At 37.9% G+C, this 20,582-nt stretch overlaps 1 protein-coding gene across 1 annotated transcript; it reads left to right on the plus strand.

The window, feature by feature from the left end:
• Nucleotides 1-738: 738 nt before the first annotated feature.
• On the plus strand, nt 739-15,758 carry LOC147409964 (geraniol 8-hydroxylase-like). Its single transcript, XM_086432151.1, has 2 exons — nt 739-1,876; nt 14,848-15,758. The coding sequence occupies exons 1-2, from the start codon at nt 998-1,000 to the stop codon at nt 15,451-15,453; spliced, it is 1,485 nt and encodes a 494-aa protein (XP_086288277.1). The 5' UTR covers nt 739-997; the 3' UTR covers nt 15,454-15,758.
• The last annotated feature ends 4,824 nt before the right edge of the window (nt 15,759-20,582 follow it).

A 20,582-nucleotide genomic window follows, 5' to 3' on the forward strand; every position in this document is an offset into this window, starting at 1 on the left:
TCAAAGTAATGAAGTCGCTTATATTAAATAGCGATATTACTAATATTTATTTAAAAAGAGAATCTCGTAGATATACTACATTTTAGTGAGAACGTCATAAATAAATCAGTAAAATTATCACTTTAAAATAAATAAAAATATCAACGATCTCACTCCTGTATATAAGTGAGACCGTCACTTTGAAAACCCATAATCTCGTTCTTTAAGTTTTGGAAATTAAAATGACCAACGAGCCAGAATTGAAATTTCATTATATTCAACTCACGAAATGGTAATTCAATCTAAATTAAATGATAAAATATGATATAAAATTAAATTATTTATTTTAAAATTTTAAAATAATTATAAAAATTTAAAGGGTCATGATAATCTGACTTAACGACGTGGCATACTCCATCGAAACACCTAACAGGATGACAGGTTCGGGAGTCATAGACCTACTCTCCTCGAGATACAAAACTGCACACTTTTTTATGGGTAAATGCAGTTCTATCTTGAGGAGAGCAGTTTTACAGTTCATGAACCAGTCACGTCAGGGGTGTGAATTACGTACGTCACTTGCGTAATACAAATAGTCACGATTCAAAATTTAAACCATGTGTAAATCATGGAAAGCATTTTTCTTGTTTTAGCCTTTAGGTTCCGTGTAGGCTAGGAAAGAATAGCCAACTCAATCCCGTGGGCACAGAATTTTTTATTTTTTAAAAATAATGCTGAAGTGTGTTTCGCGGTTCAGCCTGACGTCCTCTTCTGTCAAACGGCCCTACGTTCCCGTCAATAAATCTCTTTCTTGTGTATCACAAGGCATTTATCTACAGTTCTGTGGTGGGTGGCGTTTGTGAGAGGGGAGAGTCATATTATGACCTACTTTTTTAGGAGATTTAAAACAACCGATTCCATTCTGATTACTCACACTCCCTTCCATTCCTAGCACTATATATTGTCTCGTACCTCACCTTATGTTGTGGCATGAGAGAGAGAGAGAGAGAGAGAGAAAATGAACTACTCAACCATTCTCTTGTGGATTTCATTTGTGTGGACATGCTTTCATCTACTCAATTGTGCTGCAAGGCTAAGATTCAAATCTTCTCAAAGTCCAAGAGAACTCCCACCTGGTCCTTTTCCTCTTCCCATAGTAGGAAACCTCTTCAAACTCGGTAAAGAACCACATAAGTCGCTAGCCGAGCTCGCAAAAACCTATGGCTCTCTCATGACTTTAAAGCTTGGAAGTGTCACAACAATTGTTGTTTCTTCTGCTAGCATGGCCAAAGAAATCCTTCAAAACAATGATCTAGACTTCTCGAGCCGATCCATTCCAGCTAACGTTCGATCCCTCCATATACACCATGAGTACTCCATGGTGTGGTTACCTGTTTCCCCTGCTTGGCGTAAGCTTCGAAAGATTTGCAATTCCCATATATTCACCCCTCAGAGACTCGATGCAAACCAAGGTATCCGACACCAGAAGGTGAACGATCTCCTCACTTTCATTCATGAAAAATCTAAGTCTGGACATGCGGTGAATATCGGTCAAGCCGCTTTTGTCACAACACTTAATTTGCTATCGAACACTATGTTCTCCATCGACATGGCTCATCTTAACTCGGAATCTGTGCAAGAATTCAAGACTCTTGTGTCGGGAGTGATGGAAGAACTAGGAAGACCAAACCTCCTAGACTATTTCCCGGTGCTTCGGTTCATAGATCCGCAAGGTGCAAGGGGTTGTTTAAAGACTTACTTTATGAAAATAGATGAGCTTTTCGATGAAATTATCAACCAGAGAATGGGGCATAATAACTTGCTTGATATCCTTCTCAATCTTAGCCAAGAAAAAAATTTAGAATTCAGCCATCACCATCTCAAAGCTTTACTCAAGGTTGGTACCTATTTTTAGTCTTTCATTGATTTCTTATTGAGTGCTGATTTTGTAACTCAACTTGACACTGTGACTCAAAAACTAACCGACGTGGCATAGGCAAAGAACCATAGATTCTATCACTCGGGATACACAACTGACCTGACCAACCTGCCATTTGTAATTGTGTATCCCAAGGGTATAATTGTGCAATCCAAGTGGAAAAATCTATGGCTCTTTACGCATGACCTGTCAGTGAGTTTTTGAGTCACACTATTAGGTTGAGTTACAAAATCTTTAGTCTTATTTCTCATAGTTTATTTTTAGAGTGCTAAATTTTTTAACTAGAAAGTCTTCACTTGGTCAATACTCTGCTGACATGACATGGACCTGAAACCTTAGATCTTTTTCCTCTGGATACACAATTGCATATCTTTTATAGGGATTGCAGTTGTGTTTTCCGCGGAAAAAGATCTATGGCTCCTAGTACATGCCATGTTAGTTGAGTATTGACCAAGTGAAGATTTTCTAACTAGAAAATCATTATTCTTATTAGTAAGAGTGTTGATTTTGTAACTCAACCGACCACAGTAATTTAAAAAGCTTATTGATGTGGCAAGTGCAAGAATCGTGGATTTTTTCCCTTGGGATACACAATTGCGCATGTTTCATGAGGATGTGCAATTGTGTATCCCAAAGGGAAAAATATACAATTCTTATAGGGTACACATCAATTGGGTTTTTGAGTTATCTTGTCATGTTGAGTTACAAATCATTACACTAGTAGTAACTGAGTCATGATAATTTGACTGGCCCACTTGGCATATTCAATCGACTACCTGACGTGACAAGTTCGAGAATCGTAGATCTGCACTCCTCGGGATACAAGGTTCCCTTGAGATACATTTTTTATGGGGAAGTGTAGCAGGGTATGCCGATGAGCGTAGATCTACGATTCTCGAACTTGTCATCTTAGGGTAGTCGATTGACATTTTTTTTTTCAAAGTGTCAATCTTGCTGGTAATAAATGTGAAGATCTCGCAAGTTTGATACAAAGTTGCAAGATTGTCATTATATAAATCAACGAGATTGTTACTTTGCAGAAAAAAAAAATCAGCTATCTCTCAACTTCATAATATTGAGATCGTCACTTTGAAACCTACGATCTCACACTTCATATGTTGGGAATTAAAATGGACAGTAACTCAGAATTGGAATTTCTTCATACTCAACTCACGATAAGGTAATTTACCCTTTTAAAAATCCGTTTAATAAACTTAATTTTTAATAGAAAATGTGGTTAACATAAGAAAAAGAGTTGTGTTGGAGTAACTCTGTTATTCACTGCATTTCACACCACGCTAACCTGGAGGTGTGAGAGAACTATAGACACTTCTCACTCATATCTCAAGAAAACACATCTATGGTTGCATGCACACCTCCATGTGTCGGTGCAATGTCAGACATGGAGAATAACACATTCGGTCTAGTGTTTTCTTAAGAATAATATAGATTAAAAAAAAACAAATATATAATAAAACAAGACCGTGGTCTCCCCTCCCCCCCCCTTTTTGTCTCAATTTTATCTCCCCATAAAGAGGGTTTAGTATCATAGTAATTAAATTTGGATTCGATTGCTGGTCGGTAAAGGGCCAATTCTGAAATTTTTCGAAAAAAATTTGAGTTTTTTTGGGAAATATAAAAATGATATTTTTCATTATATTCAAATAGAGGTGAATTTTTCATATATACTAAAAATTAAATTCAAATTAAATATTCTGTTATATATAATAATAAAAATAAATTGAATCATCTAGGCTTTGAGTATTACACATGTTATGGTGTGATGTGGAATTTTAAAAAGAAGGTGAGAGGGTGTCTTAAGAAAGATAACTTTGTATGGGTTGAGAGGGCAAAGAAAGGTTTTTTATTTATTTTTATTTATTCATTTATTTATATGGGTGAAGGGGCATTGTGATAGAAATTTGAGGGGCATTAACATAAACAATTTGAGGGGAAAAGTGAGATGACGTCAGAAAAGAGAAAAAGTTATTAACATAAGGTGCTTTTTTTTTTTTTGATAAGTAGTAATTCATTCATATAAGAAAATCAAGCCAGTCGAGATGACCAGCCTAGCACGACCTTACAATACGGAACTAACTCATAAGGAATACAATAAATCCCATCCCAATTAAAAATAAAATCCTCGAAGAAAACCCCCCTAAATTCCTTAAAAACTTTGGACCAAAAGAATATAAAGCCCACAATGGACATAATTGTCTCTCCACAATCTTTCTGCTTCCCCTCGAAGATACGCCTATTTCTCTCAAGCCACACTCCCCAATAGATTGCAAATGGTGTAATACTCCACAACAGTCTCTTCGCACCACCAAACGAGTAACCGGTTGAAGACCAACAAGTAAATAGCTCCTTTAGAGTTTGAGGAAGACAGGATACAACTCCAAACAAATTCAAAAAATGCACCCATATACCATGTGTAAACTTACAATGAAGAAGAAGATGATCTGATGATTCTCCATTATCCATACATAGCACACAACAACTCATCCCACACAAACCACGTTGCATCAGAAAATCCACCGTTTAAATTCTTCCTAAGGATGCTGTCCATGTGAAGAACGCAACTTTACTTGGAACTCTAGGGCCCCAAATTGAAACATGAGGAAAGGAAATATTTGCATTGTCGCATAATGAATGATAGAACGAGCGCACCGAAAACTTACCATCCTTACTCGCCATCCACACTCTCTCATCCTCCCTACTCGAATGAAATTCTGAGCGTGAAGCTCCACCAACTAATCTAACAACATCTTCAAGCTCCAAATTGTCGAGTCCTCTCCGAAAACCAAGGTCCCATGCCCATTCACCGCCTATGGATTATCGAAATGATGTGATTGGACTCCTTTTTTTTGAGGATATGGAGTACAAATTCGGAAAAACCTCCATTAGTGGTCAGTTTTCGCACCAAATATCTTCCCAAAATCTTACCCGATTACCTTGTCCCACTTTGAATTTAATTCTCGGATTGAACAACGGAATGATCTTCATGATACCTTTCCACATCCCACATCCATGAGGATGTCTAACTGACCCGCTTTCCCATCCCGTCCGTCTAGCGCCATACTTCCCTTCTATGACTTGTCTTCACAAGCTATTTCTGTCAGTCCCAAACTTCCAAAGCCATTTTCCCCTCAATGCCAAATTCATAGTCCCGAGTCTCCTAACTCCGAGGCCACCATATTTCTTGTCTGAGCAAACCCGTTTCCAACTCACTAGATGGTGCTTCCTACTCCCAACCTATCATGCTAAAGAAAGTTGCGGAAAAGCTTATCTAGTCTTTGTTCCACACTTCGGGGCAATGCAAGTAGAGAAAGAAAGTAAACTGGGATACTAGATAGTACACTTTTTATCAGAGTCAATTTGCCTCCTTTAGAGAGATAATTAGCTTGCCACGCCGCTATTTTCCTCTCGATCCTTTCCACTATTGGATCCCAGATCTCCACCCTCCTATATGGGCCCCTAGCGGCAACCCCAAATAAGTAGAAGGTAACCTGCCCACATTCCAACCCATCGAGGCCGCAAGAAGAGTGACACACCTAACCATGCCGATTGGAAATATCTTGCTTTTCCTCATATTAACTGGAATACCCGACACCGCTTCAAAGCAACAGAGCATACCACTTAGCCTTCTTGTCTGCTCAATAGAGTCGTCTAGGAAAATTAATGTATCGTCTGCAAATTGAAGGTATGAAATATTAACATTAGCTCCTACTGAGAACCCTGCAAAGAATCCATTCGAAACCCCTCTCTCCATCATCTTTCTAAGCGTTTTTGCCACAATAATAAATAAGAATCGAGATAAATGATTCCCTTGTCGAAGACCCCTAGAACTCTTAAAAAAATCATGGGGCGATCCATTCACCATAATCGAGAAAGAAGGAGAGGACACGCATGTCATAACCCATGATATCCATCTTTTACCAAACCCATTCTCCCCAACATGTATTCCAAGAATTGCCAACTGACGTCATCATAAGCCTTCTCCATATCCACCTTACAAACCACTCCTGCCTTGCCAGACTTCAATCTAGAATCGATACACTCGTTTGCTATTAGAACCCCACCCAGAATAAGCCTCCCTTTGATGAACGCACTTTGACTCCCCCCGATCAACCCTTGGATAACACCTTTTAGTCTTTTTGCAAGGATGCTCGTGATAATTTTGTAGCTAGTGTTTATCAAACTTATTGGCCTCAGGTCTTTGATATCTTCCGTCCCCATCACTTTAGGTATCAAGGCGATAAAAGTGCAGTTAGAACCGAGATCCAGCACGCCATCTCTAAAAAATTCCTCAACTACCATAATGAAATCACCTTTGATGATCTCCCAACAAGATTTGTAGAATTCCACAAGGAAACCATCCGGACCAGGCGCTTTATCATTCTTCATGCTAGAGATAATATCCCAAATCTCACCTTCTTCAACGGACCTTTCCAACCAAATACGTTGCCCCTCAGAGATTCTATCAAATTGCAACAATTCGGGTTTAGGTCTGATGCGAGATTCGTCGGTATACAACTTCGAGTAGAATTCTATGATTCCTTTGGTGACCTCCTCTTCCCCTTCCAAACATTCTCCATTTACCATTATTTTTGTAATGCGATTGTTTCTACTTCGGGCATTAGCCATACAATGAAAAAACTTCGTGTTGCTGTCCCCTTCCTTAAGCCATCTAACTCTAGATTTCTGTTTTCAGCTAATCTCTTCCATAAGTGCCAACCTTTGGTACTTCTCACGAAGGTTCATTCTCATTGTCCTGTCATCCATCGAAATCGGATTTAACTCTTCCATTCGGTCTATCTCCTCAATTCTCAATAAAACCTATTTTTTTTGTATGCCCACATTTCCGAAAGATTCTTTATTCCATTCTTTTAGCACCGCTTTTAGAGCCTTCAACTTCTTTCTAAACATTTCCCCTGCTATTCTTGAACAAGCAAAACTCCTCCACCAATCTGTTACCAACTCCTTAAAGTTAAGGCGTTTCAACCACATTACTTCAAAGCGAAATGGAATAGGTCCCCTCCCAAAAGGACCTGCTTCTAGTTGAACAGGGCAATGGTCTGACACAGGATTTGGAATGGCCGTCTAAGAGAGTTGACAAAACAACAAAGCCCAGTCATCTGAAACAAGAAATTTGTCCAACCTGTTCAGCGTGGGCACATCTTGTCGATTAGACCAAGTGAAGCTTCTACCCTGCAGAGGGATGTCTACCAACTTGTTTCGGTTCACAAACTCTTCAAATCTCCTCATCTTAGTAGTTATCCTCGATCCTCCTTGCCTCTCACAAGCTAATCTTATGACGTTAAAATCCCCCCCAAGCACCACGGACGGTTCCAATACACTCCCACATCATCCAACTCCTCCCAAAATTGTTTGCATTCCCATTATTTAGTAGGGCCATACACACCCGAGAACACCCAATTGTCTTCTTTCCCAACACACTTGGATAAAATTGACACAGAAAAGGCTCCCACTAAAGAATCCTCAACTACGATCAATTTTTTATCCCATAACACCCAAACTCCCCCTGCTGTCCCATTAGCTGCTAGATACTTCCACCCCATGTCCTGGCCACCCCAGATGTCTCGTAGAACCACCTTGTTCACTTGATTCAACTTGGTTTCTTGTAAGGTTACAATGTGAGGCTTATACGATTGTAGAAGTGACTTAACCGAAGTCCTTTTATTTTTATCGTTGAGCCCTTTCACATTACAAGATATAATTTTAATTGGCATTCTTCCCATTTAGTTTCCTCCCACTCCTCAAGACTACAGATGTGCTAGCCTTACTTGTAGCCCTTGATTTTTGGAGCTCTTGGACCTCCTTAGCTAACCTCACCCTCAGTTTCTTTACTATGTTTTCATCTATCCCTTCCAATCCTTTCCCTTTACATAGGTATTCTTGTTGACTCATCTCTTCCTGATCCCCCTCTGCCTGAAGAATGCTCGTCCCGGATAGCTATTTGTTCTTCCTCTATAGGATCTTCTTCTCTAATCACTGTATCGAGACATTCTTCAATCCCATTCCTCTTCTTGAGTGCTAGTTCTAACAAAAGGTTGGACCTTTCCGTTTGTCCTTTTATATTCAAACCAGCAGACCAATTAATCTCATTTAGATTACTAATGATCCAATCAGATAGAGCTTCCACCACTTGATGTTTTGTTCTTCCTCCGCCCCAACTCCTCGAATTATCTTCTATATCTACTCGTACTAGTGGTATGGACTCCGAACCCATTTCTACATGTGTATCATTAACTGCATCAAACCTTGCATGTTCTCCCCCTTTTACACTCTCCCCGTTATCATAGCTTTCCCCTCGAGTTTTTGCCCCCTTAATGGATTGAAGGAGCTGTAGGAATCCACCCTTTTCGGCTTCTCTCATGCCCCCCTCCTTATACTGTCAGTCACCTCCTGTGACATCACCTCATGTCCTACCCATTGAGTTTCAGCTCTTGCCATCGGGTCACGTGTTATTATGTCCTCTTGTGCTGCCAACTTGCCCCCCTCCAAGACTACTGTCTCTAAGCATCCATCTTCTAACAACACACACACATCTACAGGTGAGTTTGGACGTTCTGTCCGCTTATCCTCTAAGCATATTAACTCATCTCCAGCAGCTTCATAGACTTTACATTTATCCAACCCATCCATCATAATGGGCTCCTTCCTTAACATATCCATTATGAGATCACCCTCCAAAAATAAGGCATCCATGGGATTTTCTGCTATGGGCTCACAGACATTCCAACCAGCCTTATTAAAAATAGTATTACAAGCTATTAACGCCTCGTGGTTAATAATACCTAAGAGCTTTGGATCAGCTGGATCAGGTTGCAATAACTCAACTTCTAGCTGGTTGTTCCTCATGGGCTCGGCCTGATCCTCCTCTAAACGGGCCCAACTCAAACCTGAATGGTTTGGATCAGTTGGGCCAGGCTGCACCAGCCCGCAAGCATATTGATTATTCATCATGGGCTCGACCTGCTCCATCTCCAAAACGACATGATTCGTACCTGAAGGCTTTGCAACATTTGGATTAGAAAGCACCAGCCCGCAGGTGCTTTGGATTATCCTCATGGGCTCGGTCTGATCCAACTCCAAAAGGGCTTGATCCAAGACTTTTGGCCCACTGGCCTCTTCAAACGTGGACTTGGCCCCTTCAGTCCCTTCCTTGTCCAAACTCAGCATTGTGTTAGAAAATGCCCCTCTACCATCAGCCACGTGTTCAAGTGTTATAGGTTGATCCGTTTGTTTACTATAGAGATTCGATCCCACTGGTAGCTCCTTGGACCATGTGTTGCTTGTACCACACACCTCCCGTACATCAACTACAGCAGCCTTGCCTTTCCCATGATACTGCACATTGTCTTTACAACCTTCCATTTGACCCACCTCTACACTAGTTGCACTCAAGTTTGCATTAAATGCATCTAACTTTTGTTGGTTTGATACAAACAAGTCTGTTTTGCTAAATCCCAACTTTATCTTCTCCAACTCATTGTCCCATTCATCAGGTATTCTAACACCCAATGTGATTGTACCACCTCTCGCTGGAACTTTAATCCGCCAGGGGATGTCTACAGCTCTCCATCTGACTTTAATGGTAGCTTTTGTGAGGTCTGCCAAAGTCCTTGTAGACTCTTCCACCTCCGTAAGCCCACCTAGCAAGCCCCCAATGAATGCAAACGTCTTTGTCTCCCACCTATGGAATGGGAGGCCGAAGACATCTATCCATGCACCATCATATTCCAAGCGAGCCTCGATGACATCTTGGACTTCCACTTGTTTGCGATTTCTAAAAGTATAAAAAATAACTCTCCTATGGCACAAAACTACTCTCGAATTGCGCCCCTATGGCCTTAGAATAATTTTAGAAGAGGATGAGAACAAGGAATTGATCACTCTCGCTGTCTCATCCCAACAAACCACCTGGTCTCCTGTTTCACAAATAATCGCCCACTTCCACACACCAAACTTTTCTATGAAACCATTTACATTTGATGGACCTGAAGGTTCCTGCAGTTTGCTCTTGTTCTCAACAGGCACTTTCCTTCCTTCGGTTCTACTCTTCCAATGGTCGATATCAGCTATGCCTTCTCTAGCTAAAGCTTCAGCTAAGTTATCCCATCCTACACCCTCCCTTCCTTCGGGAATCAACAAAGATGGGAACCAACCCTGCCCTGAGTACTCAGAAATTTTCAAAAATCGTCCGTATTCATTCTCATAGCCCCGTGCCATCTTGCAATGTCCCAATACCGTCGATTTCTTCCAAAACATACTTCCTGAGTTCCACCTCTTGGCATCTTTCAAAATCTGTACCAAACACAAGCGTTCTCTATCGAACATCACGAGTTCCGCCCCACCCTTATCTCTTCTCTCCACAACCCTGATTGCACGGTTGTTTTTCACCCAGCATTTCTGGATCTCGAATAGCTTTTGGTCGACTTGTACCAGATCAGCCCTCCCTACCAGCTTGAAGCTGGTTCGTCTCCTACTTGATTCCATAAGCTCGAACCCTCCAGGTGCTTTTATTTACATACAAGTCTTTCTCATAGGGTATTAATTAAATATTATTTAATTTCTTACGTGTGGAGATGTGAAACCATACCCTTTTTTTAGGGTGTCAATGGATAGTTGAAAATTTGAGTTTGATTCAAATTTGAATTTGAAAAATCAGATATTATTCAAAAATTTCGTATATCGAATTTGAATTCAGATAATTTTATATATTTGAATCCGTACAAGATATGGATTTTGATATTAACATTTCGAATCTGATAATATCCAATTCGAAATAATATATAATATATATTATTTTATTAGATTTATTTTTTATATAAATAATATTATACATATTATTTTATTTATTATATACATAGTATAATATATAATAGATTTTTTCTTTTTTAATAATGAAAGATCAATTGGATAAGGAAAAATTGTTTGTTTTTTAATATATAAATTATTCGAATTCTAATCGGATATTATCCAATAAGACAATCGAATTCGAATTCGGATAAAATTTTAGAACATTCATTAGATTCGAATTAGAATTTGAATATTAGATAAAAATTTCAGATTCGGATTCAAATATTGTTGTATCCAAATCGATAAGCATCCGTTGACAGCCCTACTTTTTTTAATTAATTTGCGAATTTCCGAATTAATCGGCTATTCAATGATTTACACGATTATTTGCCAATTAAATCGTTTACCCCTTGAACTTTCGAATTTTAATGAATTTTGTGACTATGGTGGGGTTTTAACCTCGTCATGAATCTCGAGGATGCCTTTTCTCTTTTCCACATTTCTAAGATGACCCCTCCAAATTTATTTCCTTTCCTCTTCTATATCATTTTCAAGAATACTCCTTCAACTTAATATATTTTCTTCAGTTGTCACCGCTCTTTCTCATAATACTATAATTTTATTGTCTTTCATTTTCTTCACCTCTTTTTAATAATACCCCTTTAATTTTATAGTATTTCCTCTTCTACCCATTAACACCAAAAGAGGATTTACATGCAAACTCTAGTAAAAATGTAAAATAAAGATATAAAAATGCCCTTTATTGTATTATAACTTTAATATATTTTCAAAATGATAGGGTTTCTTTGTATAAAAAAAAAAAAACATTAATGACCCAAGGGGCCATCTTCATAGATATTAGATGTGTTAAATTTTTTTAAGTGATTTTTTGTTCACAATTTGCTCATAGCCCAACAATCGATTGATATGTGGTGCGAATGACATATGCAATAGAGAGAAAATTTCTCTCTCCTGCCCACAAATTTACTTGTAAGATTTCAAATTTTGAAAAGAGTCATGGGGCTCATGGATTATCATATTGGAAATCAAACACCATAGCCTTCTAGATTTCTTTAAAAACTTGTGGTAAAAAACAAAATAAAAAAAAAAAAAAACAAGTTTTTTTGAGTTTGATCCAAGGTGTTGAAAATGGATGACTTCTGAGCATCCAAATCCAAAACTAAAATCCAAGGATTAAAAATAGCCATTTTTTTACACAATTCATGAAATGTCAATCTCTACAACAATATGATATTGGATCATGCTTTGAATGCCAAAAGGTGATCTAATCATTAAATTTCATTTTTCTTCATGATAGGCAGGAGAGGGAAATTTTCTTGCTAATTGCTTTCATCATCTATGACATATGTCAAATGGTTGTTGGGCTATGAGCAAATTTGCTCAAATACTCACAGGATGTGGGATCTATCAATTGCATTAGCCAGTGTGTATTGAGGGCATCATCAAATTTACTAAACCACCCTCGTTAAGTTAATAGGATCCTTGGATCCTACGATGTCAATTTTCTTCGATGAACTCCAATTCTATGCTAACTTCTTAATTTTATTCAATAAAAAATAATGAACTATATATGATATTTATAGAGAAAAACTTCTAAATAACCTAAGACTCTTACCAAATTAGAATTAATCTAGAAGACTCCTAAAACAGCTGAATGACTCTAAAATAAGTAAACCTAAGGTTCTTAATACCTCACCCCCTAAAAACGTAACTTGTCCTCAAGTTGAAAATTCAAGTAAACGACGAACAGGCTCTTCAAACTCAGCTTATGGAGCATCTTATATAGGGAAATCTCAAGATCTAGACCATCATACTCTTCAATTGTCGCCATGTCATCAATAGTTTCACTCCATTCGATGAATAACAATTAACCATGTTTGCATACATGAGTTGAATAGTACTTTTCATCATAATTGAAACACAATTCTTTAGCACACCATTCTCGTTGCTTGTCCCATGTTAAATGGGGAACACATCCGTAGAGGGTCTTGATGATTATGGCTTGAGAGTAGTTGATGGGGAGGGTGACAACTAACAAACTTTTGAGTAGATGTAATATCCTCTTCTTTATGCAAAGTAAGCTCGAAGGCATCCGTTAATAGTTCTAGGTTTAACATCCGAACATCAGGCTTGATATCTGGTTATAATCCCGCTATGAAAATACTTATGAGATGGGATACGTGTAAGGGAGGGTTGACGAGATTATAAAGTTACTAGAATTTGGTAATAATTCTCACACTGTGCCAATTTGTGTGAGTTTAGAAAGAGATCCTCCCAGGTCGATGTCTTTCCAATCGCCAAAATGAAGACCTATGCATTGTGAGAATTCTTGCCAACTTATAGTACCCATAGAACGACGCAATCATTGTAACCAAGATGAAGTATCACCAGATAAGTGAAGACTAGCCAATGCAACCATCTAATTGTCCTAAATGCCGTGAAGATGTTGATATTGTTCCGCACAAGCTAACCATCCTTTAGGATCAATGCCCTAAAATTTCAAAAATCTATCCGAATTGTTTGGTCATGAAACAATGGATTTTGCGTGACACCATTATCTATGAAATTGTTCTGGTGGTCACCCATGGGTTCATGAGCAACATGTACTAGTGGTTAAGGGGGCCTAGGAAGTCCTTGTTGCACTAGTGGTTGAGGAGGTCTAAGAAGGCTTTATTTTGCAAGATTCTCATTGGGCAGGAGTGTCTGTGACTACTCTGACAATCGTTCCAATTGAGTAGTAAGTCCTTGCGCGATTGTTTGTAGGATACCCACATCAACAACTAATTTGTCGAGTTTGGATTCTAAGAGATCTACCCAATCACTAACCTCTTTTGTCGACACCATATTTAGTATCAAGATTGATTGCTCTAATATCATATGATAGGATCCTTGGATCCTACGTTGTCGATTTTCTTTGAGGGAAATCGTTTTTCCAATTCTATACTAACTTCTTAATTTTATTCAATAAAAAGTAATGAACTACATTTGATATTTATAGAGAAAGACTTCTAGATAGCCTAGGATTCTTACTAAATTAAAATTAATTTAAAGGACTCCTAAAAAACTCAATAACTCTAAAATAAGTAAACCTAATACGTAGTAGGTTCCTAACACATGTCATGTAGTGGAGTGCCCGTGAGCTTTCTAAGAAACTTTCTAAGATGTCTCTAAAATAAGTAAACCTAAAAGTTTGTTGGAAAGAAACTTTCTAAGATGTCACTTTTTTTTTAATCCAATTGAAGAATCTCTTTCCCTCCCCCTGTCTATTTGCAATGGAGAAAAATCCCAAAGTAGATTTAATATGATTGGGTCTTGAGGGGAACGTAAGAGGATCATCCATTTCTCTCCATTGCAAAGGTGCTCCTTCTTGGCTTTGAGTTAAGCTAGTGTGTGATCTCCCTTGGTTATTCAAGGGGGGTGATTCATCATTCAATTTCTCACGGAGAAACTTTTCTAAGGGTGGAGAACAACTTGATGTCTCAGAATTTTTCTGTCTTCCCTGCGCACTATGGTAATGATCTCATCACTATCCCGAAGGTTGTTGGGAAGATGAGACTTTGTAGGGCTCAAGAAAATGGTACAAATGATGAGAAAAAGCAAAAGACATGTCAATAACCATATGTCCTTGTATAAAGGATTCTTCTTCTCTTAAAGTATAACAAAAGCGAAGACTGCAAAATGGTGCTCAACTAATTTCTCGATTTGGACAATTGAAAACACCCTTTATTATGGATATGGAATCCTTGAGTGGTTATGTTGATAACAAGTTGTTTCATATAGATACACTAAAGGTAGCAATCCTTCAAAATTTTATGTCAGAATTATTTTTGGCACATCCTATATAAAAGGAAGAATCGATTCTACCAAAATAATACCAATATGAACCTAGACAGATGTTTTAGTCTTTTTTTACTTTCAGTCAGGAAGGTTCAAAAGTTAAGAAATTCGTCTTTAAGTTTTTTAATCTAGAAATGCATATCTAATTTGTCACATCAACGCACGAGGTAAATAAAAAAAAGAAAGGAGAAGAGAGGAAAATAAATATTCCAAGCAATGGCACTAATTCAAAATAGTCTATGCAGGACATATTTATTGCTGGAACAGATACGAGCTCGAGCACACTAGAATGGGCAATGACGGAGTTACTCCGCCACCCAAAAGTAATGGAAAAGGCTCGAATGGAACTCAAAGAAACAATAAATAAAGACAAGATAGTAGAGGAGTCAGATATCGCTCGACTCCCTTATTTGCAAGCAATCATCAAGGAAACATTGCGGCTGCATCCACCTGCTCCATTCTTAATTCCTCACAAAGCTGAAACTGATGTAGAAATATCTGGGTTCAAAGTACCCAAATGCGCACAAGTTCTAGTAAATGTGTGGACCATTGGTCGAGATCCTGACATATGGGTGAAGCCTACTTCATTCATGCCTGATAGATTCCTGGGGTCGAGTGTTGATATTAAAGGTAGAGATTTTGAACTCATTCCATTTGGTGCAGGTAGACGGTTATGTCCAGGATTACCACTGGCATACAGAATGGTGCATTTGATGTTGGCTTCGCTTCTCTACTCATTTGATTGGAAACTTGAAGATGGAATGAAACCCGAAGATATGGACATGCAGGAAAAGTTTGGGATTACCTTACAAAAGGCATATCCTCTCCGAGCTTTTCCCATCCAAGTTTAACTTTACTTTTATTTTATGCATCGATGCCCTTTTAGGTTTTCATTATGCTAGTGGTTTTGGATCTCTCCATCACAAGTCCTGATCTTGTAGATCCCAAGCCTTGATATATAAAAAAGAAGATTGCTTCAGGTTGACAACTGATATATAAATCTACCAATCCTAACATGAATCTTGATGGTGACGATGATGAACGATGCTAGGATCTATGAGAAAACTTGTTATGGCAGCTCACAAACTATCATTGTAGGTCCTAAGCTTCAATAAAAGACAATGGCTCATGTTGATAGCCGGTGATAATTTTTCCATTGCTAACTTGAATATTTAGGATGATGATAAATGATGTTGCAATCCATGACAAATAATTATTATGGTAGCTCACAGATTACAATTGCTGGTACCAACCCTATCATAAATAAGGATTGCATAAGGTTGGTAGTCGCTATAAAATTCGTCCCACCCCTGAAATGAAGGCTAACGATAATGAATGGTGTTGGGATCCATGAGTAATTGGTATGAAAGATCACAAATCACCATTATTGGTTCCAAGACTAGATAAAAGAGGAATGCATCAAATTCAAATTAAAAAGTTATTTTTCACTGTTGGATCTTAATTTTAAATTTGAAAATTGGGTGATTGTCCATCATCAAAGCCTTGGATAAAGTCAAATGTATTTTATTTTTTTGAATTATTTTTTCCAATATGCACCGTGAGTTCTCGAGGGTTAAGGTGTTATTTAGCCAACATGTAGTCCACGTGGGCCTACGACTATACTAACAAAACTCAGATTCAATAGTTATTTGACTGGGTTTCAACTCAGTTAATTTGAGAAATTTTCATAAAACAAACTGGGGAAAATTTTGGATACAACTGATTTTTTATGGTTACTTTTAGCAAAAACCAGCACTTGCAACTTGCCTAAAATCCCTATCTTGTTACTGTCATTTGAATTGGAAGTAAATAAGATTTTGACGGTGATCTGAAGAATAAAAATGTTACCACACTACGTCATATTGCGGGATAAACGACTGTCTTGAACAGTCGTTTGCGCAGTCGTTTTAAAAGGAGTCGCGATTAAAGTGCGACTGTTGAAGAAAGTCGGAAAAAACGACGGCTTTTGACAGTCAAAAAGACCGTCGAAAAAAACGACGGCTTTAGTCCGTTAAAATGACCGTCGAATAAACGACGGCTGTAACACAGAATTTGGAACGGCTTAAAACCGTTCCAAATCTGAAAGCACAACCAAAAAAAATTATACATTAGACATCGATTGAAATCCGATGTCTATAAGACTGATGTCCTAAGTCTGAAACTTTGGACATCGGTTACAAACCGATATCTAAACTTTTGAAAAAAAAAAGAGATTTGCCCATACGGATGTGATTTGACAAAAAATAAACTAATGGTTTTACTTTATAAATTCGAACAATAGTAGAAGTACCTAGCAAAATAAGGCCGACTTCTAATTAAAACTAATTATGTTCTTAACAGGATTGTTTTTGACTTTTTTGAAAAAAAAATACATCAGACACAAACAGAGAACTTAATTAGATATAATGTTCTACATCAAGAATCTTCAACACAACTCACAAAGTACAGAAACATCAATTAAACTATGCTACAAGTTTGTCGAGAATGATGTCTCACCTGGTTCCGAAGAGAAGGTTTGACTTGATGAACAATCCATTGCGAGTCAACCACACCGATCTTCTCGTATGCAGGCTGCTTAGATGAAGGAAATTAAGGGGTGAAATCAGACATAAAGGGGTTATCTGATTAGTCAACCTTTAACACACCGGTCTTGTCTGAATCCGAACAAGGCAAAATATTGGAACATACAGGTCATCTGCTTAGGCTTCATGCGTAATGCACCTAAGAAAACAAAATGTAAATAAATCATGCCAAAAATTAAGTTTAAAGCACAGACTGACACAAGCTTCAAAGGTTCATTGACTAGCAAAACAAGTACTTGGATGTGGAATGTAGATTTACCATCCCAAAAAAGGAACTCTACAAAATCAATAATATTAAGGAACTCATACCCTTCATTTGTACAGGAACAAAACCACCACCACCTTTTTTTCCATTCACACCACCATCTGTAGCAGACATGGGAAGGCCATTCATCATACCATTACCCATGATGGGTTTCATCTTGTTAAGAGGATGTTGTGGATCATCAAACTCACCCATAATCATCATCACTTAAATCACCTTCCTCAGGCAAGTTGAACTTAACAGATTTCTGATCCTTGAAGGGTGTCATCCCCTTCAAGCCCTTGAATTGGGGTAGATTCAGATTCAGATCCTTGAAACCTTTCATTTGTTGTAGTTGTTGTTGTTGCTGTTGCTGTTGTTGTTGTTGTTGTTGTTGACCACCACCCTATGACTGATCTTTTCCACCTTTTGAGACTTGTTATCTTTACCACCTTTACTACCATTCTCAATCTGTAGGTTCTTCATCTGGTTGTTGGAGGTGTTTTGAGCCCCCCAAAGCTCTGCATGTTTCCCTGCTTTAACAAGCTTCGTTTCACCCAATGAACATTAATACCAATTTGGGAAACAGGATTAAAAAACTCAGAAAATTCTGCACATATACTAGAAAACAGACTCTTTAACATAATAAACATGATCCAATGAATGAAAGCAGATAATAAAAATAAATACACACACTTGCCATCCACCAAGGATGAGTTCTATCATTTGCTGGGCTGAACCTGGAGACAACAAATTAAGTAACTACTATCAGCCTTCTTATTAGACCCTTCCCAAAGCAATGTGTAATAGCATACAAAGAAAACATGCACCATCCGATGGGCGAATCCCACCTAGGAAACTTCCTAACACAAAAATAGTCAACAGATTTGATATTCTAACCATCTGATTCATCACAACATTTTAGATGGTTAGAAATAATGAAGTACCAAATGATATGTGTGTGCCACAAGTACATTTTAGGAGACACCTCTTTGTCCTCAGTGAACATTTACTCATCGGTCTTTGAATTATAAACGGATGGCCACCAAGATCTGTTTACAAGAAGAATTGCTCTGTTTTGATTCCATATAAAGTTGCCAATCTTTGTTAAACTATAGTACCTTGACAAACAGAAACTAAAATTGCCAGTTAATATGTATAGCATTGGAATGAGTCACTTCCAGCACTCTAAAACACAGCAAGTCAATTTTGCAAATCCTATATGAAAGATTATGATGTTATTATGCAATTCATGTGTTGTCATATCATATAATAATTGAGTTTCACTTGCATTGCCACAAAATAAAATATAACAGGGAGGACCACAAACAAGTGCATGCATTCTAGTTTGGTTACATCAGCGGAGGCATATACATCCCAGCTCCCATTGACATAATCTGTATTATGGAATTTATGTCCATGAGAAAGAATACATGTAATTACTATAGAAAACAAAGATTGGCAATTTTATATGGAAGTGACTCATTCCAATGCTATACATATTAACTGGCAATTTTAGTTTCTGTTTGTCAAGGTACTATAGTTTAACAAAGATTGGCAACTTTATATGGAATCAAAGCAGAGCAATTCTTCTTGTAAACAGATCTTGGTGGCCATCCGTTTATAATTCAAAGACCGATGAGTAAATGTTCACTGAGGACAAAGAGGTGTCTCCTAAAATGTACTTGTGGCACACACATATCATTTGGTACTTCATTATTTCTAACCATCTAAAATGTTGTGATGAATCAGATGGTTAGAATATCCAATCTGTTGACTATTTTTGTGTTAGGAAGTTTCCTAGGTGGGATTCGCCCATCGGATGGTGCATGTTTTCTTTGTATGCTATTACACATTGCTTTGGGAAGGGTCTAATAAGAAGGCTGATAGTAGTTACTTAATTTGTTGTCTCCAGGTTCAGCCCAGCAAATGATGGAACTCAACCTTGGTGGATGGCAAGTGTGTGTATTTATTTTTATTATCTGCTTTCATTCATTGGATCATGTTTATTATGTTAAAGAGTCTGTTTTCTAGTATATGTGCAGAATATTCTGAGTTTTTTAATCCCGTTTCCCAAATTGGTATTAATGTTCATTGGGTGAAACGAAGCTTGTTAAAGCAGGGAAACATGCAGAGCTTTGGGGGGCTCAAAACACCTCCAACAACCAGATGAAGAACCTACAGATTGAGAATGGTAGTAAAGGTGGTAAAGATAACAAGTCTCAAAAGGTGGAAAAGATCAGTCATAGGGTGGTGGTCAACAACAACAACAACAACAACAGCAACAGCAACAACAACAACTACAACAAATGAAAGGTTTCAAGGATCTGAATCTGAATCTACCCCAATTCAAGGGCTTGAAGGGGATGACACCCTTCAAGGATCAGAAATCTGTTAAGTTCAACTTGCCTGAGGAAGGTGATTTAAGTGATGATGATTATGGGTGAGTTTGATGATCCACAACATCCTCTTAACAAGATGAAACCCATCATGGGTAATGGTATGATGAATGGCCTTCCCATGTCTGCTACAGATGGTGGTGTGAATGGAAAAAAAGGTGGTGGTGGTTTTGTTCCTGTACAAATGAAGGGTATGAGTTCCTTAATATTATTGATTTTGTAGAGTTCCTTTTTTGGGATGGTAAATCTACATTCCACATCCAAGTACTTGTTTTGCTAGTCAATGAACCTTTGAAGCTTGTGTCAGTCTGTGCTTTAAACTTAATTTTTGGCATGATTTATTTACATTTTGTTTTCTTAGGTGCATTACGCATGAAGCCTAAGCAGATGACCTGTATGTTCCAATATTTTGCCTTGTTCGGATTCAGACAAAACCGGTGTGTTAAAGGTTGACTAATCAGATAACCCCTTTATGTCTGATTTCACCCCTTAATTTCCTTCATCTAAGCAGCCTGCATACGAGAAGATCGGTGTGGTTGACTCGCAATGGATTGTTCATCAAGTCAAACCTTCTCTTCGGAACCAGGTGAGACATCATTCTCGACAAACTTGTAGCATAGTTTAATTGATGTTTCTGTACTTTGTGAGTTGTGTTGAAGATTCTTGATGTAGAACATTATATCTAATTAAGTTCTCTGTTTGTGTCTGATGTATTTTTTTTTCAAAAAAGTCAAAAACAATCCTGTTAAGAACAT

This window comes from Akebia trifoliata, chromosome 2 (assembly GCF_017979445.1).
Source record: "Akebia trifoliata isolate Shusen 1 chromosome 2, ASM1797944v1, whole genome shotgun sequence".
Classification (NCBI taxonomy): Eukaryota; Viridiplantae; Streptophyta; class Magnoliopsida; order Ranunculales; family Lardizabalaceae; genus Akebia; species Akebia trifoliata.